The sequence below is a fragment of the Aphelocoma coerulescens genome (genome assembly GCF_041296385.1).
Source record: "Aphelocoma coerulescens isolate FSJ_1873_10779 chromosome Z unlocalized genomic scaffold, UR_Acoe_1.0 ChrZ, whole genome shotgun sequence".
Classification (NCBI taxonomy): Eukaryota; Metazoa; Chordata; class Aves; order Passeriformes; family Corvidae; genus Aphelocoma; species Aphelocoma coerulescens.
The window spans coordinates 54,626,458-54,653,067 of NW_027184085.1; the positions used below are offsets into that span (position 1 = coordinate 54,626,458).

The window sequence follows — 26,610 nt, forward strand, 5'->3', positions numbered from 1 at the left end:
TGCTCACAGCAGCCATCGCTTTCTGATCTCGCTACACACCGAAGCCCTAGAGCAATTTATGCCGCTTTTTGTTGTTTATGAGGACAAGGTGGGAAGGAAAGGAAAAACTGATATGGATGTTAATGTGCATCACTGTGCATGTGGTATGAAGCATTCCTGAATGGCCACCTGTGTACCCTGATCTGTTGAAGCACTTGGCTCACTGTTCCTGTTTAGGACTGAATAGAACTAGTAAGAAGCTGCTAGTGTGGGCACTATCAAGTATTAGAGCTCAGCTCAAACCAGACACACCTATTTTGAAAATCTGGAATATGGAGAAAGTGGGAACTAGGACTTAATTTCCTAGCACATGATAAATCCTGCCTTGGGAAGCCAGAAGCAATCTAAGTCTCTGTCTCCTTTTGCAGTTCAATAAATTGCCTGAGTGATACTGTGATTCAAGAAACAACCACCATAATTTTCACACCAAGGCCTGTCAGAAGTTAATTAAGTGGGATTAATTGCAGTGTAAGAATATCAGTGAGGCTGGAGCTGTTATATCTTTCAGGACAACTGGGGTTGTATGATTAGGATCTTGATTTTATCAGGCTGTTTCCCAAACTGCTCTGGGTGTCTCAGAAGTAGTCCTTGTATGAGCTACTGTGAGCCAGTCACAGCTCATGAGATGGCAAGGAGCTTATGAGGAAATGTGGGGCTGAATGTTACTGATCCATGGACTGGGCAGAGAAACATCTTCAGAGTTACAAAGCTCTATGGAGAACATGTAGGGCGAAAGCAGTGCCTGAACAGTCACTGCAAGAGGGTTGTAGCAAGACCCAGGGGCACAGGAGCGCAAAGCTTTGTCAAGGAGACTGCTGGTGAGAGACCAGCTCATCATTTCCATGAGCATTCTGGCCTTTCTTAGCAGAGCTGTCCACCTAATAACTCACCACACATAGCTCATCAAGTGGCTGCCAGTCTGCACACAGACAGAGAGCAGGAACATTTGCCACAAGCAAAGGTTTTAAACACAGCTTGGTTTAGAAAAATACTTGCAGCCTACCTTTCAGGTGGAAGGAAGTCCTGTTTTTGTTCACTGACTAGTGTGCAGAAGAAGAGGGGGGTCCCTTCAGTTCATGAGACTTCTGCCCCTCAACAGGCCTGCACAGCAATGTGCATTTATCACATGTGCCCTATGTGTAGCTTTTTTCCAGCAATCTTTCTTGGAGTCTTTAGTAGGAGACCCTGGGCTGTCAGGAAAATGCATGCCACAGACTGAGGACTCCTGTTACAGAAGAGTCCAGAGCTCAGAGAATTAGATAGTGTGCTTGCATTGTTAGCCTGCAAGGGGCTCGTCTGTTCAGCTTTCCAGCTTGATTTTCTTGCTGTGGGTCCTTCGGCTGGGTTTATGCAGTTCCTTTACTTTTTATATACTATATTAACAGCAAAATCTGCAACAGTACAAACTTCTTTTGAAAATCACATCTTCCCAGTGTGCAGCATTACCCCTCTGGGGCTCCAGCAACAGTCAGCAGTGGCCAAAAATTCGAAGGTTAGAAGGAGAAATCCAGCATCTCCCTCCCTCCTGTTGACCTTGAGTGTACCACCTCTTCCTGCCACACTGAGATAGTCACTGTGGGGATTGCAGTGCATGAATGTTCAGAGCAACCTCTCACTGCTAAATTCATTGGGCTGCAAAATCCCATTAGTTTCAGCTCTATAAAAAGTAGACAAAGTATAGTAGATATAATAAAATTATAGTGGTATCATAAAAATGCATTACTCTTTCATAAAGGATATTAAGGGTCTGAACATCTATAAAAAAGTTCTCCATCAATCCTCTGCTTTTTGTTCCTGCCTGTAGGGCTGAAGCTCTCCATTTATGAAATACACACTGTCTGTCTTCATTTAACTCATGGTATTCATTGTGATGTACCTGCCTTTGGTCCACTCAAGCAACAGGGTCTTGTTTTGTTGTGTCTAATAGGGAGAAGAAAGTGTGTATGGGTGGAAAATCCTACTTGACTAGCATTGCCTGTCCAGCTTGCACAGACACTCGTGGTGGAGAGATGCACTGGCAGCAGTGTTAGCCAGTATAAGAATTGAGAGAGTTTCTCCCCGGTGCCAGGGTCAATTAAAAAAGGAAAAACATTTGCCTTTGCCATCCTTCCATGGTTTCTACAGCAAGGCAAAAGTCGCTGTGTTATTTCCTCTCTATTACTGGTTCTGTGTGACAGTACATTTTTAGCCTTGCAGCAACACTAGGGTGACTTCATGTTGGTGCCTCTGAGTTTTCAGCACATAAACTCCTAAGAAATCATCAGGGAAGATCATCTTTCTTAAATCCTGCACATTTTGTGAAAAACACTAAGTTGCTACTAGTCAGCAATGGTGGCAGCATGTCACTAGGACAAGCTACTTTTATGCCCTTTCATTATTAGTTTTCTAGCATATTCAAATAAGTGCAACAATTTAATTTTGATGACGATTTCAAGTACTTGTGTACCAGTGCTGTGAGCCCCATCACCACCAAGGCTATCCCTGTGCTCTCAGTGTGTGGAGATACTGGTGCACGACCAAAGGACTCAGAGATTACATGGACATCACTAAGGTCAGGAAACTTAGAAAAATACTATTTTTCTCAGTGCTGGGAGCCAGCCCCTCTGGTGAAATGAAGTTATCATAAAATTTAAAAGAGATGCATTTTCAGCCTTCTTTATGTCCTTGTGGTCCTGGGGGTTTTCCAAGTTTCTCTCAATAAAACTGTAACCTTTTCTAATTCACACCTTGTTTCCTTCGTGGTTGAGCCAGTAGCTTTGAAACCCAGGGTGATGCTAAAGATTTCTTTGTAAATAACGCTTGTGCACAACCTTAGTCTCATGCTCTACATGCCAAAATTTCCTGCTGTTACCCTAAGGTATGGTTTCTGCTTCTAGAGATAGCCAGTGTAATCTCGAGAATTTTAGAACTTGTCTCCAAAAATGAACTCCCAGAAACATCAGTGTTCACCTCACCTCAAAAATAAGGACTTTATCTAAGGTCCAAAGTATAAAAACCTTGCTTGCATTTTTGTAACTAAATTTCTCTGTTAGGTCGATGTAAGACATTGACAGGCAAAAGCAGCCAGACTGGCTGTCTGATTGCAATACTGACATCTCATGGCTAAAAGAGTTAAGTTGCTACTGCTTCTTCTTTTTCTCTTCTTATTCCTCCATCTACTTCTCCTCCTTCTTTACCTGAAAAGTATCCATTTCCATATGTACCACGGTGCTGTGAAAGTACAGAGTATTACACCCAAGTGGTAGGTCACACACATTTGCACACAGTCACACTTCAGTGCGACTGGAACCTTCATTCGCTTCAATAAAAGCCAGGAATTTGGCTCCTTTCTTCTGAATCTGGACTTCTACAGCTGGTGTGAAAGTGGCACCAGCAAGTGAAATGCATCTGATTTGTCTGAACACCCTTTACACCACAGCGTTTCATTGCAGCCACTTCCCAAAACTCCAAGGATGCCAAGAAACTAATTTCTGGGGAAGCATGGATGCTGTTGCAGGGTTCTTCAGAGAGCACAGAGAAGCCCTAAATGTGTTTTCCTACACGTGATGCATTTCCTTTCTGAAAATACCTTGACACATCTTTCTCCTTCCTCTTGTTCCAGATCCCAGCAGTGAAGCTGAGTGAACACCTGGAGGACTTCTACATCACCATGAAGGAAACAGATGGGTCTGAGTTTGTAGCCACATCCTTCTGCACTCTCCAACAAGGCTTGGACCAGATCCTCAAGAATGCTGGTGGCTGGCTATCTCCACTATCAGCAGCACCTTCATCTCTTCCACCAGGAGGCTGAAGGATAAGCCTAAGGTCTTGAGCAAGGCTGGCATATCTGGTGACTGCTTGCACAACAATGTCTACTTCTTCCTTGTTGACAAGGAAGAGGTGTAGAGGACAGGATGCCTGAGGTGACAGCCCCATAGCCCTGCTCTCCACGGAGATGAAATACAGCAGCCAGTACCAGAACATGAAAACCTTGCAGGAGCAGGCAGGCACAGCATTTGATGACATTGAATTGCTCAGAGACTCCCAGAACAGGTCATTTTTTTGCCAGAATGGGTAGCAGGAAGCAAGAAAATGGCCAGAACACAAACTGTGTTATGGCCAGGTCTCCCATGAGCACCAGCTCTGCCTGTAGTGCCTTCTCTAAAAGTACCTGTCTATACTGGGGCCCCTGACAAAAAGGGAGGCCAAGTCACCCCTTTACCTGGTGGCTTGGGAGCAGGTCAGTTGCAGGGGGAATGTCTGCTATGAGGAGCCAAGGGTGCGGATCTGCTCCCTCAGAGCTGTCATCCCTAAGCTGGTGAAGAAAGCTGGAGCATTGTGAAAATTTTACTTTTGTCTCCTTCACTAAGGCTTCCAGGAAGTTTTTCTGTCTTAGCATCTAAGACAGAGCAACTCTGCCCTCTGTCTGCTCTCAGCATCCAGCATCCCGAGGAGTTGCTTTATGATGCTGGGAACAAGTTGAGCTGCTTTCAAACAAGAGAAAAAAGTGGAATGACAGGACAGGGCAGAGGAAGGTGGAACATGGTGTGGTCCCATTTTGGAGATGAACACTGCTTTCTTCTGAAGAGCTGGAGAGCAGTGGTCTCCTCCATCATTAACAGGTCTTCCAAGGAAAGAGCCGGTGAAGAGCTTTTTCCTCATTGGAGGCAGTAACATGTATATGATGGATTTTCCTCCCTAGCAAGAATAGCTAGGAGAAAGGAAACTGAGTTTTGGGGGCCAGGAGCTCCTGAAGCTTAAGTGCCTATGCTTTCAGAGCCACTGTACAAAAATTACTTTCTTGTGAATCATATTTTTAATGGTTCACAGCTGTGTACACTTGTTCAATGTATTGTAAATACAGTTATTTTTCAGTACCTGATTATTTACACTAGATCTGTAGGCACTGCTATGAACTACTATTGGCTTTACCAAATAATAAACAAAGAAATGAAATTAATTAACAAATTAATATCAGACAAAAAATAGCATCCACAAAGGACAGCATTTTCAGTCAGTCACGTATAAATGTTGAGCACCTAAATTAAAAACCAGCAGTTTGGGGCTGACCAGGTTTCGAGACATAGTAAAAGGGGCTTACATTAGGAGTCAAATGCTCGGTCTGGCATCCAAATGATGCAATTTTCAAAAATTGGTGATCAGGTATAAAAATAATTGCCCTCAACTCCTACAGCTATGGTCTATTGAGAGGAAAAGTTCATTTCAGCTGGAGCTGTGATGAGCCTTTAAGTCACAAACAAAGACAACCTGGAAGACTTAACACAGAGCTGGGGAGCAATATTTGATGATGTGCAATCAGCTTCTGTTCTAATGGAAGGATATGGCTGGGTTTTTACCTACCATGTAAGTCTTGCAGCACTGTGAGAGGATTGGTGAGGTTTACCATGCCCACTATACAGACACTGATTTTTCTAGCTCTCTGTAACACCTCTCCCCTGTCATGCCAGAATAAAGCAAAACACTATGGCATAATTGTTGATCATCATCTGACTGCTAATGAGATGAAAATATTTCAACAGTTATACTTGCAACTGAAATCTGTAAGTCACCAAAAGATCATTACTCCTTCACCTGAGTTCTGAATTCTTTTCAATTCTAAATCCAGTCCCTAAATGCAAAAGAATTAAAAACACAATTCCCACCCATTATGTGAATTATCAACATTATGAGATGCAGGAAAGCTAACACTGGCTGGTGAATAATGCATTATATATCAGACCAGTAAGAACCCTTGCTGTGATTCAGTGTTTTGCTTTGTTCTTCATGAAAATGGTCTTGGTTTTGAAAAGTTGTCATATTTATAGAGGACTGCAAGGTGTATTTTGTTACTCACTGTAAATATTACTTATGGGGATATTTCTGAAATCAGTTTGACTGTCAGATAGAAGCCTGTAATTTTCACAATAGTGTATGCATTAGGAAATCCCACTGGTAGATCTCCTGCCACTTGAAACCAATATTGTAGGAAATAGCTGACAGAAAAGAAAAGCGTAGATAGAGTCAGGGAGGGGGAAGGAGACCCAGCATTGGCTTTCATTGCTGTATCAAAAGCAAGCAAAAAATCGACAGTGACATATCTACATGAATCTATAATGACATGTTTGTGGGGAATGCACAATGCATACTGAACACACATTGCAGAACTAGGAGGCAGTGAATTGCTGTCTGATGGAGATTTATGTCCTCTGAGTGAGGGAAAAGTCCCGTACAAATTCTGTTTGGGTGTGAACTACTGAGAGGAGATGAAGCCTCCTCCAGTTTGGCATTATACTTGTTCTGACCTTGCATAAAAATACTCACTAGCACAGAATAGGCATTTTCCTGAGACACCTATCTCAACCTCCCTCTTTGGAACTTATCCTCTTTAGATAGACACTGAATTCACTGCCTTGGACAAAACCAGCCTTATTACCTTCAGGGTCAGGCTCTCATCTGGCCTGTGTGAAACCGTGGGTCAGCTTGGGTTCCAATTATTTTTCCACTATTTATCCCAAGGGAAGGAGCTCCAGTTGGATTGAGAGCACTGCCTTAGCAAGCATGAATCCAGGCACTTTCCTGTGCTATGGAGGTCAGGTTCACATTCCACACCTGGACAGAGCAGCACACAGACTGCTCCTATGTGGTAAACTCTTACCTCTGGGATTTTTGGTTGCCTTCTCAGATGGTCTGAGAAGCACCAGTACAGAGTAAGATTATTCTGAAGTCCCAAGATGTCCCTTGGAAAGTGAGAACTAGAGCCTTACCCGGCTCTAATTATCATTTTGTATTTAAGGTGACATTTGCACTTCCCAGCACAGAGCTGGAGCATGAGACTGTCTTAGAGGAGCAGAGACTAAGATCTCTCCAGAGCTAAAAGGATGGAGGTGCTCCCACATGCACAGCACAAACCTATGTTTCAAGACAGCACTGGCATCGCATCTTGCAGCCCCATGGCCCAAAAAACAAACCTTAATCCAGTCACCACTCACCTGTTTTACCCCCTTTTTCTGACCCTTACAATCCAGTGGCAAAAATAAGTTTCTGGGAGGACTGTGCCAATTGCCTTCCACAGGGTCAGGGTGTGGCAAACTGACCAGATGCGGGGTGCATGTGGCCTCTGTGGGTTAGAGCAGGGGAGCCTTACACCCCCTAGCCTCAACCTGTCCTCTTAGAGAGCTCTGGGCTGAGATGGCTTGATATGTGCTTCATCAGGTGCTGTTGTGACTCTTCACCAAAGTCAGGTAGCATCCCTCACTCATGTCATCAGGCTTGTGCTCAAGCTGGAATCAGCCAGCATTTCATTTGACTTGGCTCGCTAAACTCTTTACAATCTATGTCACTCTTCATTAATAACAGAACTGTTTAAGTGCTGCAAAAAAACCCCCAACTTCCTCATCGATGAATCTGAGTACTTTAGGGTGATGCTGAGCTATCCAACAGTCATGGCCTTTCTCAGCTGAACACACTCTGAAGGTTCCCAAAAGTAACTTTCGGATCCTAGTCTTGCTTGCACATGTCAAAAACCATAATTTCATCTTGTTTAGTACTGAAATAGAGCTTCATGAAAGCACGTTTGCTGTGGCATAACCAAGTAGCTCAGGCAAGGGATACTGCAAGGAAGGAACACTGATGGGGGGGAAGGAAGAAGTGGAGGTGGAGAAGCAACAGTGTAGCTGTGAGAGGTGAATGTGTCTAGCAGAGGAAAAAATGGCAACTCTGACAGGTTGACCCCAGAAAGTCCTAAGAAAATGCTGACAAGACTTACAGAGGACCAAAAGGGTGTAATGAACAGGCCAGCTAGAATCACAGACCACATTAGTGTGGAAAGGCTAAAAAGTAATAATCACAGAAACAAGAATCACCGTGTTTCCTGCTTTAGAGCTCTGCTGCTGTACTGTCTTCAGCCATGCTGGGGGGAAGCAATTTGCTGACTTAAGACATGGAGGATATCACTAAGGTGGGGTTTTGGATAAGCAATAATTTATTAGTCTTGAGACTATCCACTCTTGGTTGACTATCACCAGCTATCCTTAACATATGTCTGCATCGCCAGAAAGCTCTGCTGAGTGCTGCTGTCCTTATGCTTTCTTCTTACATACTGCAGGGATCAGGATGTCATGCTGACATCTCTGAAACCCTGCCTCTGAGTTTATCACTGGAATAAGGTAAAAAGTAGCACAGAGGATATTACTATAAATGGGAATAATTTTTTTGTGATTGCTCTGGCAATGCTAGCTGAAAGGAAGATCAGTAACAGAGGCTGGACCAGCAGTAATTTGTGCCTATTAATGGCATCCTGTGCTTAGGAACCTGTCTTATGTCAGGATGCTGCTGTGCCAGGTGATGACCAAACCTATCAACAAAAGATGGTCTATCCAAACCAACAGATAAGCAGGCTTGTTTGCTGACTGAGCAAACTGACCAGTTCAAGGTATTAAATTGAAAGAGATTAGGCCTGCATCTGACAAAATCAATCTGTGTGTGAGTAAGAGACCAGGACATATACCCAGGTCCAGCTCAGAGGGAAAAGTTTTCAAACCTCAAAGTCCAGGGAAGCAGGCTATGCTTAGAATGAAGTAGCTTCAAACCAGCCCTTCATTTGGATGGGACATAAACCACCTGGTCCTTACAGGTGCTACCAGGGGTGCTGGCACTGCAGCCAGTTCTACAGTGGCCAATGCACAGCATTTTGCTTTGCCTGGACAAGCAAGCCCTCTGCTGGGCAGAGTTTCAGAACATATGACTCTTGGCATGTCTCTTCCACAGGCTGTAAACAGTCCTTCTGACCCATCCCAGCTGTCAGCCAGCTGTGCACAGCTCTTGCTGGCAGAGAAATATAGAGAGAGCAGCTTTGGCTTGGGCCCATATCTGGCCATTCCCACTTCCACAAGTGGCCACTGACTGCCACATGGAGAAGGTCTAGAGTTATCCAGGCAGACAGGTGCTCTAAAGTACCTCTACTTGGGGCATGCAGTGATGGCTAAACCCCAGCATAATGGGCAACTGTATCTGGTCACTGTTGCAAAGAACAAAGCACAAAAAAAGAAAGAAAGCCCTTTCCAAAAACCGAGTATAATGTTGCTCTCTTTTGGTTTCCATCTCTCCTACCCAAAATTTTAAACATAAAAGGCCCAAACTCTGACTTTGTACCCAAATACCCAAACGAAATTTAAATCACTAGCTCTCAATGAAAGCAAAGACAAACCAGAAACCAAAGAGCTCTGCATCTTCTTGTAGGGGGTGATGAGCCAGCTGCTGGTGTGGGATGCAGAGCAATAGTCTCCAAATGATGCCTCACACCAGCTGACTAACCAGCAGCTAATCCTGACAATTCCACTGGCTTTCTGTGTACCTGCAGGCATTGGAACCCCTTGGCATTTTTCTCCATCTGCAAAAATGAAGGTAACAGTAACTTAGTTTATGTCGTGTGAGGACTGAAGTAACACACTGAAAAAGCCTGTGGAGATGTAAAGATGTCTGTAAATTGACATATATTTTTTATGATGAGACACTTTCCCCTACTGAAATTTATGCACTACCAACCAGTCATACACATATGCTAATGTACAATGCAATGTATGTGCCTAGTGAAGGTGGCATGTAAACTTGTGATTTGCACGTTCCAGGTAGATTTCGAACTTTCAGACCCTAATTACAAAATCTTCATGCAAAAAGAAGCAAACACTGACACCAAAGTATCCCGACTAGAGGCCTGAATGAGAACAGATTGAGAACTATGTCACCACCTTTCATAATTCAATGCCTGAATGAACCTGGCAGAGTGGAATAGCTGAGGAAAGTAATTTCCTCACCAGTAGTTTAACGTAATTTTTCATAACGTCTCACTGAAGTAATCAAGCTTTCTCTATTTAGTACATTTAACTTCCTCTCTAAAAAACCTGTATTCAAGTAAGGATCATTTCCCCAGAAACATGTATCATTTGGTTCCTTCTATGAAGAGCAAGAACTAGGAAACAGGATGGTGGTGTCCTTGCTGTAAAATGCCTGAGGCAAGCTCTGTTCCTCCAACAAATTCAGAAACTCACTGAGGAAGCTATTAACCTAACAGCATATGAAAACTACTTCACTGACTGGTCATCAAAGCTACCGTTCACTCCAGAGAGCTCTGTATTTTAGCCCAAGAATTCCCCATGGCCTCCACAAGTGTTTCAGAACACACTGATTACCAGGCTTTCCAGACACAAGGGTGTTACTAGCAGGTGCTATAGAATTTTCCCTGTGTGTTAGTAAAACATAAATCAAGCACACAGAGCATGGGTAGACTTTTCCAGCTGGGTGTCAGACAATCCTTCCCTCTTTCTCCACCCTCTCCTTCAGAGGTGTCTGTGAACACAGACCACGCAGCAGACCAGCTGATTTTTAATAAATTTTTCCCTTAGGAATCATGTGTCTTTTTGGTTACCATATGTTCTCCAAAACCTGAGAATCAGCTTCAGTTTCAGCAGAAGGACTGACTGACTGTCCTTCAAGAAGACTTGCTATTTGAGCTGATTTGTCAGGAGGCATCGTCACAGCTATAAATTTAACCAACAAGAGTCATCCCATTACTTTCTCAGCCATTCTCCTGATTTTGAATGGATTAGATACCATAATGCTTAAGAGGATGCGCCGAGATAGTCACTGCCTCCTCATGTCTGTGACTGCACACCATACAGTTTTAGGCTCATTTCCTCCTTCAGCCCTTGTGCTCTACCACTGCAACACTGCAGATTCTGTGAGAGAAGCCATAAAAAGCTGTGCACTCTTAAGATGTCATTGTCTGCATTTCCTTCCATCAGTTCAAGCTCGTGTTCCCTGTAAACTGGTTGATAATTGATACTTTCCTCTTCTCAAAAGAGGTTGGGAAAAGCCTGGCCTCCTCACGTGTTTCTACAAGGCTTGGGTTGGAGCACTAACTTCTCTGCTATGCAGCAAGATGGTACGTGACCTCTAGCCTTTAAGTTACAAAGATGATTTAGTAAAAGACTAGAGCCATCCCAAGTGTGTACCTCAGACTAGACTTCTCGTCGTGAACAGTGCTACCCAGCTGTGTCCCCAGTACTAGAAAATTACAGCTGCCTTGTCCAGTGCTGAAAGCACGTGAAGGCAAAAGCAGCATTTATCAATTTTAGCTGATTGAGCACATCAAAGCAATTAGTAAGATCTAGGCAAGGAACATTAGGGGGTGTTATTTCTTTCCAATACTGAGTTTCATGGAGTATTTTGTGTTCTGATATAAAGTCCAATACAACATCAGGTACTATTGATCAGTTTCATACCAGTGCTTCTAGCATATCAGCAGAATGAAAATGCTAAGGAAAAATGGAGACTAAAAGCACATATGGTAGGAAACCACACATGGTTTTTTACAGGCCAAGTTTCTTGGGTTAAACCAGAACATTTTCCAGAGCCTATGGTGGTGCGGAAATGGTGGGTGACTTTGGAAAACAAAGATATGAAAACTTGTCTAGTGGAAGAAAAAGAAGACAGAGCTAAGAAAGGAGCTGTGGTTCAGTTCTTTTAGTGCTTCAGTACATCTTTGACCCCTTTACCTCATCTGTTCTTGAGAGATTACAACTCTGTTGTCACTTAGAATATCTGACCTCACTGTGTATTAGCCCAGTCTGTGAGTTGCCTTCACCCCACCATTCAGCTCTGACACAGACTCTACACCAACCTGTGGTGAGTGGGAAGGCTAATTACTACTGTGGCAAATGAAGTAAAATGACCAGAGCCATGTGTGTTGAGGTGCACAGGTCAGCACTATATTACAGGCCTTCGGTTTTCATGTGATCAACTAAGTGGTTACTGCCAGAAGCAAGACATTCCAGACACCTCCTGGGTCACATGTATTCTGACTAGTAATGATTTGAATTTGAACATGTGATTCCAAGTGGAGAAAGGGTTTTGCTGAAATTACTCTATAGGGCTAGAGTAATGTGTTCAATACTGATTAATAGTAGGAAAGAAAGAGTGGCAAGACAAACGGATGCATCTGACAGTAGTTGCTCGAGGCTGTAATTTCTAAGATAGCTGCTTCCATATATGGAATTTGTATATTTGACAGTTAATCCTATCTACATATATCACCAAGATCCCCACAATTGCAAGGAATAATTTGAGACATTATAACTTAAAAATATAACAACAACTGTGTTCATTTCCACCCCCCTCTTTCGAATTCTTGAGCCCAGGCCCTGAATTTTCAAAAGCAGATCTTTCAACACCCAAGGTGAAAACAACATAGCCAACAAGTTAACTCCTTCAGTGGAGTGACAGTAACTTTCCAAGGGGGAATGATGATTACTGTTTCATTGCCTGGATCCTTTGCAGTCCACACAGCAACACTTGACAGATTCTATAGTTCAAATTTTTAGCACAGAGCTCCTTTAATGTTAAATTCAACTCAAATATAAAATCCACACTTTCTGCTGCATCTGCTTTAACTTCTTTGCCTGTGTATGTTTCCAGGTTGGACAGATTCATGGCTGCCTCTTCTACACAGAGATTTGCAGATCTTTTTCTTCAAAGCATCTAAGATATGCAGCTCACACTGCAGAATAATGGTCAGGACAATATCATATGGTAATTTCATGTTCACTCTTGGTAATTAAAAAGAAAAAGCTACACAGAGCCAAACACTGAAAACAGAAGTGACTTCCTTCTCCACTGCCCACAAAAACCATCATCACTGCTGTGACTCATCACATCAGAATGCAAAAAAAAAGCAAATGGTAAATAGTTCTTGTTAAAATTGCACATCTTTTAAGCTCTATCAGGCTGGCTGCAGAAGATTCTCCTTCCTGAAAATGTTTCAGTATGCTCCAGTTTCTGTCTGGCCTGCTCCAGGCCTATAGTCAGCTGAGGTATATGAAAGCAGTGGCATTTTCCTTATACCTGCACCCATCTCTTGGTACTTGTTCTGTATTCATGATTAATGCAAACATTAACAGTGAAATATGAACAGATAATTCAGTAGTGCTTACTGGGTTCACGTGATCTCCTGCAAATGGAAACACAATGCCCTAGATGTCTCTAAGGAAATGCCAACTACAACCCTGGAAACTTCATGGGACAGCTAAATTTCTGCCAAGGACAGAGCTGCTTCAAATGGGCACCAGTTTAACAGATGCTTTCTGATTTATGGTTTTCACATAAGTTTTCCTGTTCTTTTCCATTTTCTAGAGCTTGCTTCCATAGGCAAAGCAATCAATGCAGTAGCATTATTGTGTAAGCAAAGCTGTGGAGATGGAAGAAAGTCTGTGTAAGGACTATTTTTCACTCTAAGTTACTCTATCCTGGTAGCACAACAACAGTTCCAAGATCATTTACCTTAAGATCAACAGATTTTCTTTCAGCAGGAAGCTGGAATTGTTTACCACAGATAAAAACACTAAGGAAAAAAGTGAACAAAAATAAAACTCACTGAGTCTTGAAAAAGGCATGACTAGAAAAATTTGACCTTTTAAATGGAATTGTTTTTGCAGACAACACTTTCCATCTGAAATGTCCAGAGAACTTATGACGTTTTATTTTGTCTGTAAAAAGACTGTTTGAAACGTTTGCTTTTTTCCCCACTTTAATTCTTTTTCATATTTCACAAAACAAGGTAAGAGGCAGGCATACTATAACCAAGGACTTGAGACCAGATGATGCTACAATGGCAAACAGTACACTAGAAATGTTCCTGCATAGGAGGGGGTGGGGGAGGAAGACTGGCTGATGCATTTGATAAATTCGTGTCTGTTTTGATGGACAGAAGTAATTTTTGTTATTCATTACAAAAATCATACCTGTACATAATAAAAAAAACCACAAATACTGACAGTTTGTGCATCTCTTGGTGACTCTGGTTTGGACATTTATTTAAAGGAAGCACTGAAACAGGGAAAGAGAATACCCTGTGCACTTCAAACCCCAAGAAAAGTCTTGCATTTGACTTCAACCTGACAGAGAAACAGAAATACAGGATAAAAATTTTTTAACAACACTACTTCCCCATAACTAGAGTTCACACTCCTGAATGGCATTTGCAAAAACCCAGAAAAAAGTAGGTTTTAAGATACATAAAGAAATTAAAAGGTCAGACAGCTCCTGCTATGGACAAAGATCACATCTTGGAGTTCTGAGACAAACAACGCTCCTCATTCTGCCTCAAGTCGAGGTAAGACAGGAAGAATAAGATTTCCAAATGCAGAGTCTTGAGTTATGAAGTATCCTGAGGAATGTGCATGTGCGTGCTGGAAAGAGAAAAGCATTTGTTAAAGAGTAATTCCCTTCAGCACTGACATGATTTAAGACTTCGTGGCTTCTGCAGCACTAATTATTTATTTCTTCCAGTCTGCTCCTTAATTTTGATAGTCAAATTCAAACCCAGCATTTTAGATCAGCCACATCAGAATAGGGCCCATCAACACAATTAACTTGGACATTTTCTCTGCTGATCTTTTCAGCCAACCCCATGGAGGTGGGGCAAATCAACTCCTGATTGCTCCTCTTTGGCTAAACCCCATGTTTCCACTCCCTTCCACATCCAGCTTGCAAGTCTTGGTTTATGACAGCTGCCACATGGAGTGCTACCAGACATACTCCTGAACATGGGACACCAGGATTCTGTTCAAGTGGTGTAGATATGCTTGTTCACCTGAGGGAGGCAGCTGCTGTATGGTTCTGGAACACCTTTGTGAAATCCTACATACCCCTTCCCAGTTCAAAGGCTGGACTTCAGCAAGTTAGATGTTTGCACATTCTCTCCCTCCACCACTGGGGAAAAGCCCTGCTGGATCTCAAATTTAGCCTGAGCCTGCAGTGTGCCCTTGGAGTGATCAAGGCTAACTGGCACTGTGGGCTGCACCAGCAGGCAGGCCAAGGAGAGCTATCTGAGTTCAGTTTGAGGTACAAACTGGAGGGAGTTCAACAGAAACACAAAGAGAGGGCTGTGGGGGTGGGTGAAGCTCTCCATACCCAAGGACATGTTTTGCCATAATGAATGAGACTTCACTTATGACAAATGCAGACATGTGAGACAGCTAATCTCTAAAAGGGGCTTTTCAGTATCTCTAGGGGCAGGGCTGCTCTCTGAAGGGATGCACATCTGAAACAGAGCCAAGCTAAACTCTGACTGTATCAGCTCACCTGCAGTGCAGCCTTCTGCTGTGCTGCAATGTGCTGCTGCTCAGCATGATCACGAAAATCCTTATTCAGAGGTGATCTTGCAAGCGCAATGCTGGAAGAAAGAGTAAGATGGTATGACACAGACCACAGACAAAACACGTGTCCTTGCAATTCTAGCCATGGATACTATGAGTTCCTCAGCTCATCATTTATTTCACTCATGGCTTGACAATTGTCAGTTACTGTTTGGAATTACTATTTGTTAACATAAGAGAGTAGATAGAATGACCACAGCTGTACCATTTGAGCCATATAAACAACTCCTGCCAAACTAAACCTGAAGCCCATTGCGAATTTTGCTCAAGGGCTGAGTCCCACTGAAGTCAGTGAAACCACTGGGGTGCAGTGTTGCACAATGCAAGGAATTTCTAAACCAGCTTTGTGCTTTCACCACTACTCAGTCACCAGTGACTGCTCTAAACAACTGTGATAAATGGAAGCACTAACAAGAGCTCTGCAGACTTCAGTACAAGAATAGTTCTTTGGTGGGAGGACAGCAGTTCATTACCTATGCTAAAGGAGCTTCCTATTGATGTTAACTGAAATAATGATCTCTTGATAAGAGCTTGGAGTACCTAAAACTGATTTAGCTTATCTAATTGAGTGCAGCATAAGGTTTCAAATTAAAATTTATTACTGTTTTTTCTTGTCTTTCATATCTTAAGACTTGCCTGCCTTCTTAACCCAAAAACAAGACATAAAAAGCATACCCAACTCTATATAAGTATATATATACACCCAACTACATAAGTAACATGGAAATCAGGTGAGGGTTGCCATCAGAATTGTGTTGCAAGACAATTCACAACTACCTCTGAAACTGTCACTGGAGACTGCTGCTGAAAACCCTGCTCTTACCAATCACAGAGACAAAAGTACAAATGATGAGGATTCCAAGCAAACTCATCAACTGAATTTTACCAACAGCTTCAATGTCAACAGCTGATTTAGTAAATCAGTTTTTGAGAAGCAGCCATGCTCATGAAAAGATCTTCAGCCAAATATATGCCTAAATGCATAACAAAACCAAAACGATTCAAAAAAATTTTTGCTTATGGCAAGCATTAAGATAAGCTTCACTGCTGGAGAAGAGTATTACTCAGTTTATTTAAAACACTATATTTTTGGTTATTTTGAAGGTATTTGATTTTCATTTAATCTATACCCTCTAACTTTTCAATATGATTTCTGTAGATAAGCTTAAGGCTTCACCATAAGCTGACATTTTTCAGAAGAGGTCTTCTGTTCTTGGATACAGGATTTTCGCATGCCAAGGCCAGAAATCAATTAATCAAATCATTCACTCTTACACTGTCCATACCATTGTTGTGCTTCAGGTACATCAAGCTCTTTTGGTCAAGTTTGCACAATTTTTATTGTCTCAATTCTGACAACTCTGTGGTCCAAGGCCTTTGGCACAACATGAAAAAACTGTAAGCTGCTCAAAAATCACACATCAGCCCACCATGCCAAAGCACAGAGTTTGACTGCTGCTTTGTAGGTTCCACCCATGCCCACCTTCAATATTAGTAAATTCTAATTCTGCTCACTACAATACACTGTTGTATTTCCTTAAAGAAAAAAGAGAGTAAACAAGCACACCCTGAAACTCTGTCAGACTTCTAATGAAGTATGGAAACACTGTTGCCAGGAGTGGTACATAACAGTATGATAGTCTTATTTTCTTTCCAACAATTTTGCTCAAAAAACAACCACATACAGTTATTACTAATAACTTCTTATCTCAGAGGTCAACATCAGGCAATTTCAAGTATTCTGCATGTTTTTTCACATTAGGACGGAATTAAAAGTGCCGTGGAATCTCTGAAAAAAAGACATGGGCAGCCCTCTGTAGGCAGAGTATTTGACTCTGGTACAGCTGTTGTGGGTTACACTGTGTCTATAATATGGCACTGCATTCACTTCACGCTAACCACAAGTTTAAGGATCTCAGTTCCTCCACATAAATTATGGTATGATTTTCTAGTTACTGATTTATGACAAAAATCTGATCTTTTTGTCTTGTATGGGAGTGATTCAAGTAACAGCCCTTCCACTCAGATTAGATTATTACACCTTATGGTGTGGAATCATCCTTACAACACATAATCTTTTACAGGATTATCTGCTGTAACATAAACTGGCTTTGTCTTGCACATAGGGAGTTTCAAGAAAAACTCACTCCTGCTGTAATTGTTCTTGTCTAAGCACAGAATCCTGAACCTAATGGTCTGCTACTTCCATTCCCCAGTGTGTTCCAGCTTAGTAATTAAATGTTTTCCCAGTGTCTGCTTCCTGATTCTTCTTCATGGTAGACTTTAACACACTTGAGTAAGCATATCTGCTTATCTCACTCTCAAATGGAAATTATGTGAGCCAAAATTCATGCTATGTAAACAATTTTAAATACTAATATGTTCCTAAAGAGCAATGTCCCTCTGCCTTGTTATTAAGGATGGTCAGAAAACACTTCTGTTAAATATTTATATAAGTGTACAGCTTGCTAGCTGTTTGCTTTCTTCCCTTGATGTAATCAGTGATGTCCAAACAGGTCTAAGAACATGAAATACCTGGCTCCAGGGTGATTTGTGGAAGACTGGTTTTGCATAAGTAACTTTCTCTTCTCCTTGTCTAGTTCTGCCAGGATTGCAACCCTATTTTTATTCTGGAAACCTGGTGAGAATGACAGAAAAATATTAGAGATATTTACTTGACTTCTGTGGCCCAACTCTAACCCTGTGGAATTAGAAGTCCCTGTACAAAATTACTCTAAGATGAATACACTAATCTTCAAAGCTTTGTACTTATTTGAAAAGGCTATTAATAAATAGGCTTAATTTTTCCTTTTCTTATTTTACAGCATGCAATAGCTTCCATAAGCTATCATGCATATTAACACATTTTAAAATAGAGGCTTTTAACTCTAGTTAGTTAGATCCTATGCCTTCCCAAGCTGGCTCTGGAGCCACAATCAAGGTACACAATCAAGTGACTGCCTTCCAAAAAACGTAAACTTACCAGGTTCTAGATTTAAAATGTAGTCATTGAATGTTCAACTCAACAATAACAATGGAGCAATACACTCATGGGGCCTAACTTCTCATGTCAGTGATCTCAAACTATAACACAAACATTATATATGTAACAGGTAAGAATGAGCTAACCACAAAGCTTGCACATGTGCTTATACAAACATCTTTCATTCAATCGGTGCAGAAAAGTTTAAATATACTGATGTCCTTACCTATACACACTACCCTTACTCTAAGTATGGTCAAATGCTGGAATACAGAAGCAAAATTAAACTATTAAGCTGTCTGTACACAATTTAAGACTGTGGCCTCCATTTGCTTTCATCATTCTCCCAAAGAGACCTTGGATACTAGGGAAGGGGTCAGGAAGCAGAGTGACTTGAAAGAATTAAAAAAATGCCCGAAATAGCTGCAACCTATGTATTTTTCAAAGTTGCCTTCTAAATGCAAACATGGCAAAACTGCTGTACCTACACCAGACTCATATAATAAAGGATCTCCCTGCAGCCCTCTAACAAACCAGATGCACAAGTCCCTGCTGTTGCCAAGGATGTGCTAACAGCACAGCTGATGACAACAGCTCCAGACCTGACTCTTACACACCTCTGAGCCACCAAGGACACTCCTCATGTCAGAAATACACACTTTTTGAATCTCTGATTTGCTGCTGTTCTATAAATAACAAGCTATGACACCATCATAAAAAACAAGACATGTAAAAGTCAAGTTCTTTATTTTCTCCATACAAAAATTCAAAGATTCCCACTGGAAATTGCTGCGTGATGTGCCCTTGCCCTGAGAACTGTCTCAGTGACAGCACTAAAACATGGTAGCACACAAGCTGTTAGGAAGGCCAGAAACAGTATCTCTTAAGGAGAGTATTATCATGTCAAGGTAAAATGATTTATTTTCAGCAGCTGCACTTAAAGGTCATCCTCTTTGACAGACCTTGTGTTGATGCTCAATTACATAATCCAGAATTCCTGTCATCTGTGTGGCTCAATGAAGGAAACAATTACCAGAGAGAAACCTTCAACTCTAAATAACAATTTGTATCTATACTGCCTTGCTATCAAACCCTTACCTTTTCCTTCTACCATGCCTAACATACACACCCATTATCCTCAGTGTCTCAAGAGTTCTTGAAAGGAACACAGTCTTTTGATTATATTGTGCTGTGGTTTTATGTAAGATCACCCACAATAATTTTGACGTTTGTTAATAAGACTTGCAATTACATTTAATTAACTGGTATTTTTTGGTCCACTAATCTGTCTCTCCCATGTGGCATTAGCTCCACTTAAACTCTATTTTGTAAGAGTATTGTTTCAGGTCTTTGATGTTTCTCTGCTCTTTGGGCATTGTACACTATCTTTTTTTGAAGATCTTACACGTGCAATGAATCTGAAACATTAAAACACAGCTGACATACAAAGGCTGACAAATCTTGCCAACAAGCTAGGATTTAATATTTCTGAGCTGCAACTAGCCCATACTTTACACTCTTGTAAATTCTGGAAGCAATGTGGGAATAGGATGACAGAAGCACCTCTAAGAAGGTCTGACCTAAAACAACCATGTCTGTATGCTCATTCTACACAATTTTAATCCAAAAATCTTTATACTTGACATATTACTCAGCACCCTTCTGCTACTGCTTGCTTATCCTGAACTGCATAAATCTAAATGCATGCTTGGAATTCAGAAGATACGGTGATTAAGGAAAGAAAAAGGAGACCACTTTTTAATATAAGTTGTTGTGATCTAAAAAATAAAGATTAAATATGCTTAAATTTATCATGAAGCAGATGGTATGATTCAGAAAAGCTTGAAACATTTAAAATGCTGTTTTTAAACTGTGATGAGAACCTGTAGAAGATTGTCTTCTATTTTGAGTCTTGTTACAGTATCTTTTGGCAGAAACTCTAGCGGTATTCAGAAGAAACCCAAGTGTTTTTTCTTTTCTTATATCTCTACTAAGAGCTTTGTGGTGTGTTTTTTGTTCGATTGTCAGTTGTTTCCTAAAGTAGTACTTTGCACTAGAGTTCAGACAGTGATCATCAGCAACCTGCTGTGCTGAAAAAGACACTTGTTTAAGAAAATTTGTTACTGGTAAGGAGAAAAAAGCCTATTTAAGAAAGTGGACGAGCACATTCAACATGTACATGTTAGTACTCCTCAGCTGAGCAACATGAAGTTCCTGCAGGTAAACTTCTTCAACGTGGAAAGCAAAGCCTGTTAATTTAAAGGTTAACAAATGGAGGGGGTAGAACATGAGAAATCCATTTTACAGAGAAATTCTGGCATCCTGAGAAAGTAATTAGCCATATCTGGCAATATATAAGCAAGACTTCCATTTACATTCTTCCCTGTCCAGGAACCCGAAGTGCTTTCATAAAGACCAGCTTGAAACTCCTACAGAAGTTTCTCACTTCAATTATAAATAAGAGTAATTTTTCATCTGTAGATCTGTCTGTTCTGCTTTCTAGTACTAAAAATGTGGACATGCAAAAATCAAAAGCCATCCTTAGTACAGACCAGATTCTCATCTGTGAAAGCAAGTGCAGATTTTAAAACATGGGAACTTCCCAATAAAGTTTTAAATTTAGACTTCCCTTGACTGGGCTGAGTTGCATTAATATTTTGAGTTCCAACTGTTTGAATATTGCAGTTTATTAATATTCTCTGCTTTGCTGACATGAGTCCTGACACAAAATGACCTGTTCCAGGCAGCTAAATAGATTAATGGCATGTCAGATGTCAAACTAGATCCTCAGATTACTCTCTAATGTAGCAGATTCAGGACATTTAAAATTTAAACCTTTCTGACACCTCCATTTCTGGTATCAAGCATTGTATCTGTGCAGGACTGGAAAGACTACTTGCACCTACTTTCTGCACATGAAAGGCAGAAAGCCAGAGAAAGCTGAAGGCTTGCTGAAGGATACTGGCAGCTTTCAGAGCTCACAGCAAGCTTCTTTCTTTAACCTAATCTTAACACCTTATCTACCACCCTATCTCACCATTATCTATGTCAGTTAGTTCTTCTAACTAACTCTGCATGGCAAGAAACAGCATTACCTTTATCATCTTTTAAGTTTTTGCTTTTCATTATCTTCTCCTTGATCTGTTGGTTGCTTCAAATTCACAGCACATTTAAGTTTTTTTTAAGATGCACTATTTATCATTTGTCCATAGATGTGTAACAGCACAAAAGAGCCCTCCACTACTCTGTGTTCAAGATACACATTTACTTGGAAAATGCTTTCAAAGCTGTATGTCAGCTCCAAGCTCTGAACATTGAAAGGCACTGCATATTGTCCTGCCTGTTCAATTCAGAAAGATTTAAAGCAATTTCTTTACTGAAGTGTATGTTGCTATAAATGGCAGCATTCATGAAGTGAGGCAGCACCCTCTTAAAAAGAAGAATCTAAAGACCTTATTAAACATGCACCACTTGTGAAAAAAATGGAGTAATTCTATTCTCATGTCCTCTTCTGCTTATGATGACTGGCATCTCAAAACATCATCTAATAGTCTGCTGCACACCAATACTCTCAGTAACAATTTACATCTGGATAGGCTTGCATATACTTTGTGTGACAATGAAACAAAAGGCAAACTGGTTATCCAGTAAATTAAGTTGAATTACTTAAAAATACGTGAGTATTTTGTCTGTGCCTCCAGAAGACAGCCACATATACATAGCTGAATGTAAGTAATTGACAGCTTTATGGCTGCAAATTTCTTAAGTACTATGTTTACACACAGATCAGACTCAGATGGGGAAGAGCAAAGTGTGTACATGATGATAAAATTCACTGCAGAGCAGCACCATCTTTCTTTTCAGACTCAGTGAACAGAGAGCCAAATCTAGCTGCTTAGACTGTTCTATGTGAATGCACTCACATACCTTTAGTCCAAAAGCATAAACAACTGCCAGGATATAAACAGACTCTTTAGAATTGCTACAGCCTGAAACTTGGAATTCTGTTCACATTTCAAGAGCTTGTTCTTCCAACATACCAGAACTCTTCTTTTCTGAAATGTTCAGCCCTGTCTGAAGCAGGATCTGTATTTTTTCCACCTTGGACCTAAAGGAAAATTCTGTCCTGAGCAGTTACATTTCTCATTTCAGAGGGCCTCCTCTAGGAGGACTCACACACAGCATGGTAATTCAGTTACACACAAGGTATGCTCTGGCCTTGCTGCACACAAGCAAAGGCATTACACAAGAGCAGCCTGATGAATGCATGCTGCCCAAGTACTGTGAAGTGTTGCAGTAGAAGCAGTGTATTTCTGAGCACCTGGAAGTATTTGCTGTAATTCAGAAACTGATTTCCACCCCTTAAAGTGTACCAATCTGGTCTATGAGCTCATCTGGTGGACAATGCACAGCATGCTAGAAGATTTTCCATTGCTTTTAAATGCCACAGTCAGTGTCATGCAATCAGTACTGTGTGGTACTAACAAACTGAAATAAGGATTTTCATTCAATTCTGCTAGGTTTTTCTGCACTCATATGCAGCTCACCACCAAGAGTGCTTTTCTAAGAGGCCTGTGAATAAAAGTTTGGTCCACAAAATTTTAACTGCTATATCAACGGAAAACTCAAATTAACTCCTAAGAAATACCTGGTACCAATCAAAGGAAAAGGAGTAATTTGGTACAAAAAAATCCCATTACAGTCTACTGGTGTAGAAGGCTAATGTTTAATTCATCCTTACAGCTCTGCCTGACTAAGTGCTACCATTCAGAACCATTCTGGTATGCATTTCAGTAAACTTCTATTCCTTGGATTGCTTGAACAGTACTAATACATATGCCATGAGGCAAGCTAAAAATGCAGGGTTTTTCTCAATCATTTTCACTACTAGACTGCATCTAGCCAAGATAGAAGCCCTGAACTGTTGTTTGTATTTACCTGTTCCTTTCTAATTTTCCTAGTGGTTCTCTTTATAGGCTTATTTGGTAATTAAACTTGATAGTGTTTCTTGTCTGCTTAATGCAAACAATTTTCATATGATAATTACACAGTTCCTTTAGTGAGTCTGTAAGGGATATCTCAAATATAAAAGATTTGAAGGCTCCATTATATGGTCTGGAATTGGGAGGAAGCAAAGGTATTCTGCCACTAAAAACCAACATGACAACATTCTATTCCTTGCAATGATGCTGATTTGGTATTCACAGAATAAAGCAAGATCTATGTACCAAATACTTTCTCAGAGTTAAAATTTGCACACAGACAGCTCTGCAATCTGCAGTACTCCTCTCTCAACACCTCGCAAAATCTCATTCTAGAAACTACTTCCTTTTCATCAAGTAGCAAGTCAAATCTGTGTTTTGGACCCACACGAGTCATATAACATCCCCTGAAGTATCATCCAGCAACACCCAGCTTTGCAGGACTTGAGGTAAGGACACAAACACAAACATAGATCTGCAAAAAGTCTCCAGCTGCTAAGAAACTGAACCCAGAATTCATTTCTCATAACCAAGTAAGGGAAGAGTCGTACCAGAGAAGCTTTTTCCTTAGCTCTTTGACAAAAGAAAAGCCTCAGAGATTCCCTACGATTTCCAGAAAACACCTCTAGAGGGCGATTTAAGACCCTCCTTCAAATTTACCGGGTGACACTCCCAGACCCTCAGCCCCCTCTAAAGCACCTGCATTGCCTGGACAGATAGACCATTACTAACACTTCTATTATTTTAAGGATGCAACTGAGATGCATCTTGGTACAATGGAACATTTCATCGCAGCTAGCATTATGGTTTTAATTGGCTTTTCCTTCTAGGCCTGGCCACTTGCTGCCTGTGACAGATATTACTGCTTGGGTGTTGCTGTTCCCATCACAACATGGAATGTATTTGACTTCTGGCCGCTCTCTCTGATGCTGAATGCAAGAGCTGCAAGTCATGTTCAGTGCCAAGTGTTGTAAGTGTCTGAAAGAAGCTTCAGGAAACCATCACTGTACCACATGCATGGTAGATACTTCCTAACCCTGAGCATGACATTATGCTCAGTCATTCAGAGCTCCCCAGCCATCAGTGGTCTTCTTCAGCCATTATAAGTGTGTACCTTGTCCCAGAAGAATTGCTGTCATTCTGCTGCTTTCAGTCCCACCTCTCTTCCCTTTCTTCATATTTCCATAAAAATAAACTTACAGTTATTGGTAACTTCACTGACATTTTGCAGTCTTTTCCCTTGAATACATAGAACAAAACCTACCTTGTCCTGAAGGATTTGCTGCCATCCTTCAATTTTCAGCCCTTGTTTTATTCAGCTGGAGTTCAAGCCTTTCAACCCCCACAAATATCTGCAAAACAGGCACAATACAAGATAAACATACTCCTTTAAAAGAAGAGCTTGGATTTCAATCTGTTAGAGACTTCATAAATATGGCAAATGTTAGAAAGCACAAGACAAACACAGCACGCGTGTTGCTTAAAATTTCTTATACAGTTTATATTGTTCTGACTGAAACTTTTGGCTTGAAATATCAAGGGTTGTGATCAATCCTTGTTTTCAGATTCTAGTGATTTCTAGTAGTAGTAGTAGTAGTAGTAGTAGTAGTAGTAGTGGTGGTGGTAATAATTTCTTGTAATTTCTGTTCTAGTAAAAATAACTTTATAGAGTCATACACTCATTTTCCCACCTGAACTTCTTTCTGACAAGGTATGTCAGACTACACTTAAGAATAACATCAAATCTTTGTAGTCCTTAAAAGCTGAAGCCTTGGAACACCTCAGTTTAGGCTCTAACTCAAGAAAAACTCATTGTTCGAGGAGAGGCAATTTAAATCCCACATACAAGGCCAGCCAAAGTTGGCTGCAGCTGTGGCAAAACAAAAAAGGAGGCCTGCTCCTCGGCCATACGTCACCTCGGGCCACCATCAACTTCTGTTTCCATCAAGGTGCCAGGCTGTAAAGTGCAGTGGCGAAGAGCTCTGGCTCAGCCAGGCGGAGCCGAGGGACGGGAACGCTGAATCCTGCAGGAAACGTGAATCAGAAGTCAGTCAGACTTCCACAGGAGACCGAGCCACTGTTACGCCCTGGACTTGTGGGTCCCTGAGCAGCCAGGCTGCAATGAATGAATAACTCAATGACAGTATTAGTTAAACACAGTGACAGCGGTCGCCACGGGTTTCTCCAAGAGCCATGGATGGCCTGACCCACTCCCGCCGCTGCCCGCCTCCCCCCACACGGCTCGGGAATGGGCTCTCCCGCTCGCCTTTTCCCTCCCGCCCACAATGGATGGATGGACTTCCCGGGTCTCCCCGGCCTGGCGGCACTGCTCCGCTCCGGCCCGGGTCCCTGCAGTCCCGCCCGCCACCCACCTGCCCGCGGGCTGGGGGCTGCAGCTCCTTCTGCCCCGCTCGCCCTTCCCGCAGCGCGGCCGCGCTGCCTCCGCCTCCTGCTCGTGACGCGCGCACAGTGCGACAGCGCCCGCACCTCCCCTCGCTCTGTCCGCGCCCTTCCCTCCCTCTTCCCGTGCCCTCCCTCGCACTTCCCGTGCCCTCCCTTCCTACTTCCCGCGGCCCCCTCGCGCTGCCCGCGCCCGGAAGGGTCGGGCTTGTGCGTGTGGAGGCGCAGGCAGGCCGGCCGTGCGGAGTGTTGCGTTCAGCGGTAAGGCTGTGTCTGCCTGTGTCTGCTCCTGCCGTGGGCATCCGCCCGGGCGCGGGAGGAAGCGCGTGGGTTTCACGCTGGGACCACACTGTGGGTACCCCAGGCAGCACCGCGGTTAAACAGTAAAAAAACTCACAAGTGGAAGGGAAGGGGTCACAGAATCAGGTTGGAAAAGACCTCCGAGGTCATCGAGTGCAACCTGTGACCCAACACCACCCTCTCAACCAGACCATAGCACTGAGTGCCACGTCCAGTCATTGCTTAACACATCCAGGGACGGTGACTCCGCCACCTCCCTGGGCAGCCCGTTCCAACGTCGAATTGCTCTTTCAGGGAAGAACGTCTCCTGGAGCAGCTTGAGGTTGTGTCCTCTTGGCCTGTCCCTTTTTTCCTTCTCTTCTCTTCTCTTCTCTTCTCTTCTCTTCTCTTCTCTTCTCTTCTCTTCTCTTCTCTTCTCTTCTCTTCTCTTCTCTTCTCTTCTCTTCTCTTCTCTTCTCTTCTCTTCTCTTCTCTTCTCTTCTCTTCTCTTCTCTTCTCTTCTCTTCTCTTCTCTTCTCTTCTCTTCCTTTTCTCTCTCTCTTTTCTCTCTCTCTTTTCTCTCTTTTCTGTAAGAAGCCAGAGGTCGGAAGCCGCGGCGGTACGGGGAGCTCGGATCCCCGGCGGGGGGAGAAGAACAGACAGCAGCCAATATGGTTGAAAACTAAACTCCGATTTATTAGCAGTCTCGAGGCACTTAAATAGTATACCAGCTTGTTAG

General features: G+C 42.0%; 1 protein-coding gene across 1 annotated transcript; it reads right to left on the minus strand.

Annotated features, from left to right (window-relative positions):
• Positions 1-13,579: 13,579 nt before the first annotated feature.
• On the minus strand, positions 13,580-25,695 carry INIP (INTS3 and NABP interacting protein). The gene is made up of 6 exons (XM_069002160.1): positions 25,565-25,695; positions 25,109-25,216; positions 24,457-24,544; positions 17,763-17,865; positions 15,154-15,244; positions 13,580-14,258 (listed from the first exon to the last, which is right to left on the minus strand). The coding sequence occupies exons 3-6, from the start codon at positions 24,479-24,481 to the stop codon at positions 14,163-14,165; spliced, it is 315 nt and encodes a 104-aa protein (XP_068858261.1). The 5' UTR covers positions 24,482-24,544; positions 25,109-25,216; positions 25,565-25,695; the 3' UTR covers positions 13,580-14,162.
• Positions 25,696-26,610: the final 915 nt, after the last annotated feature.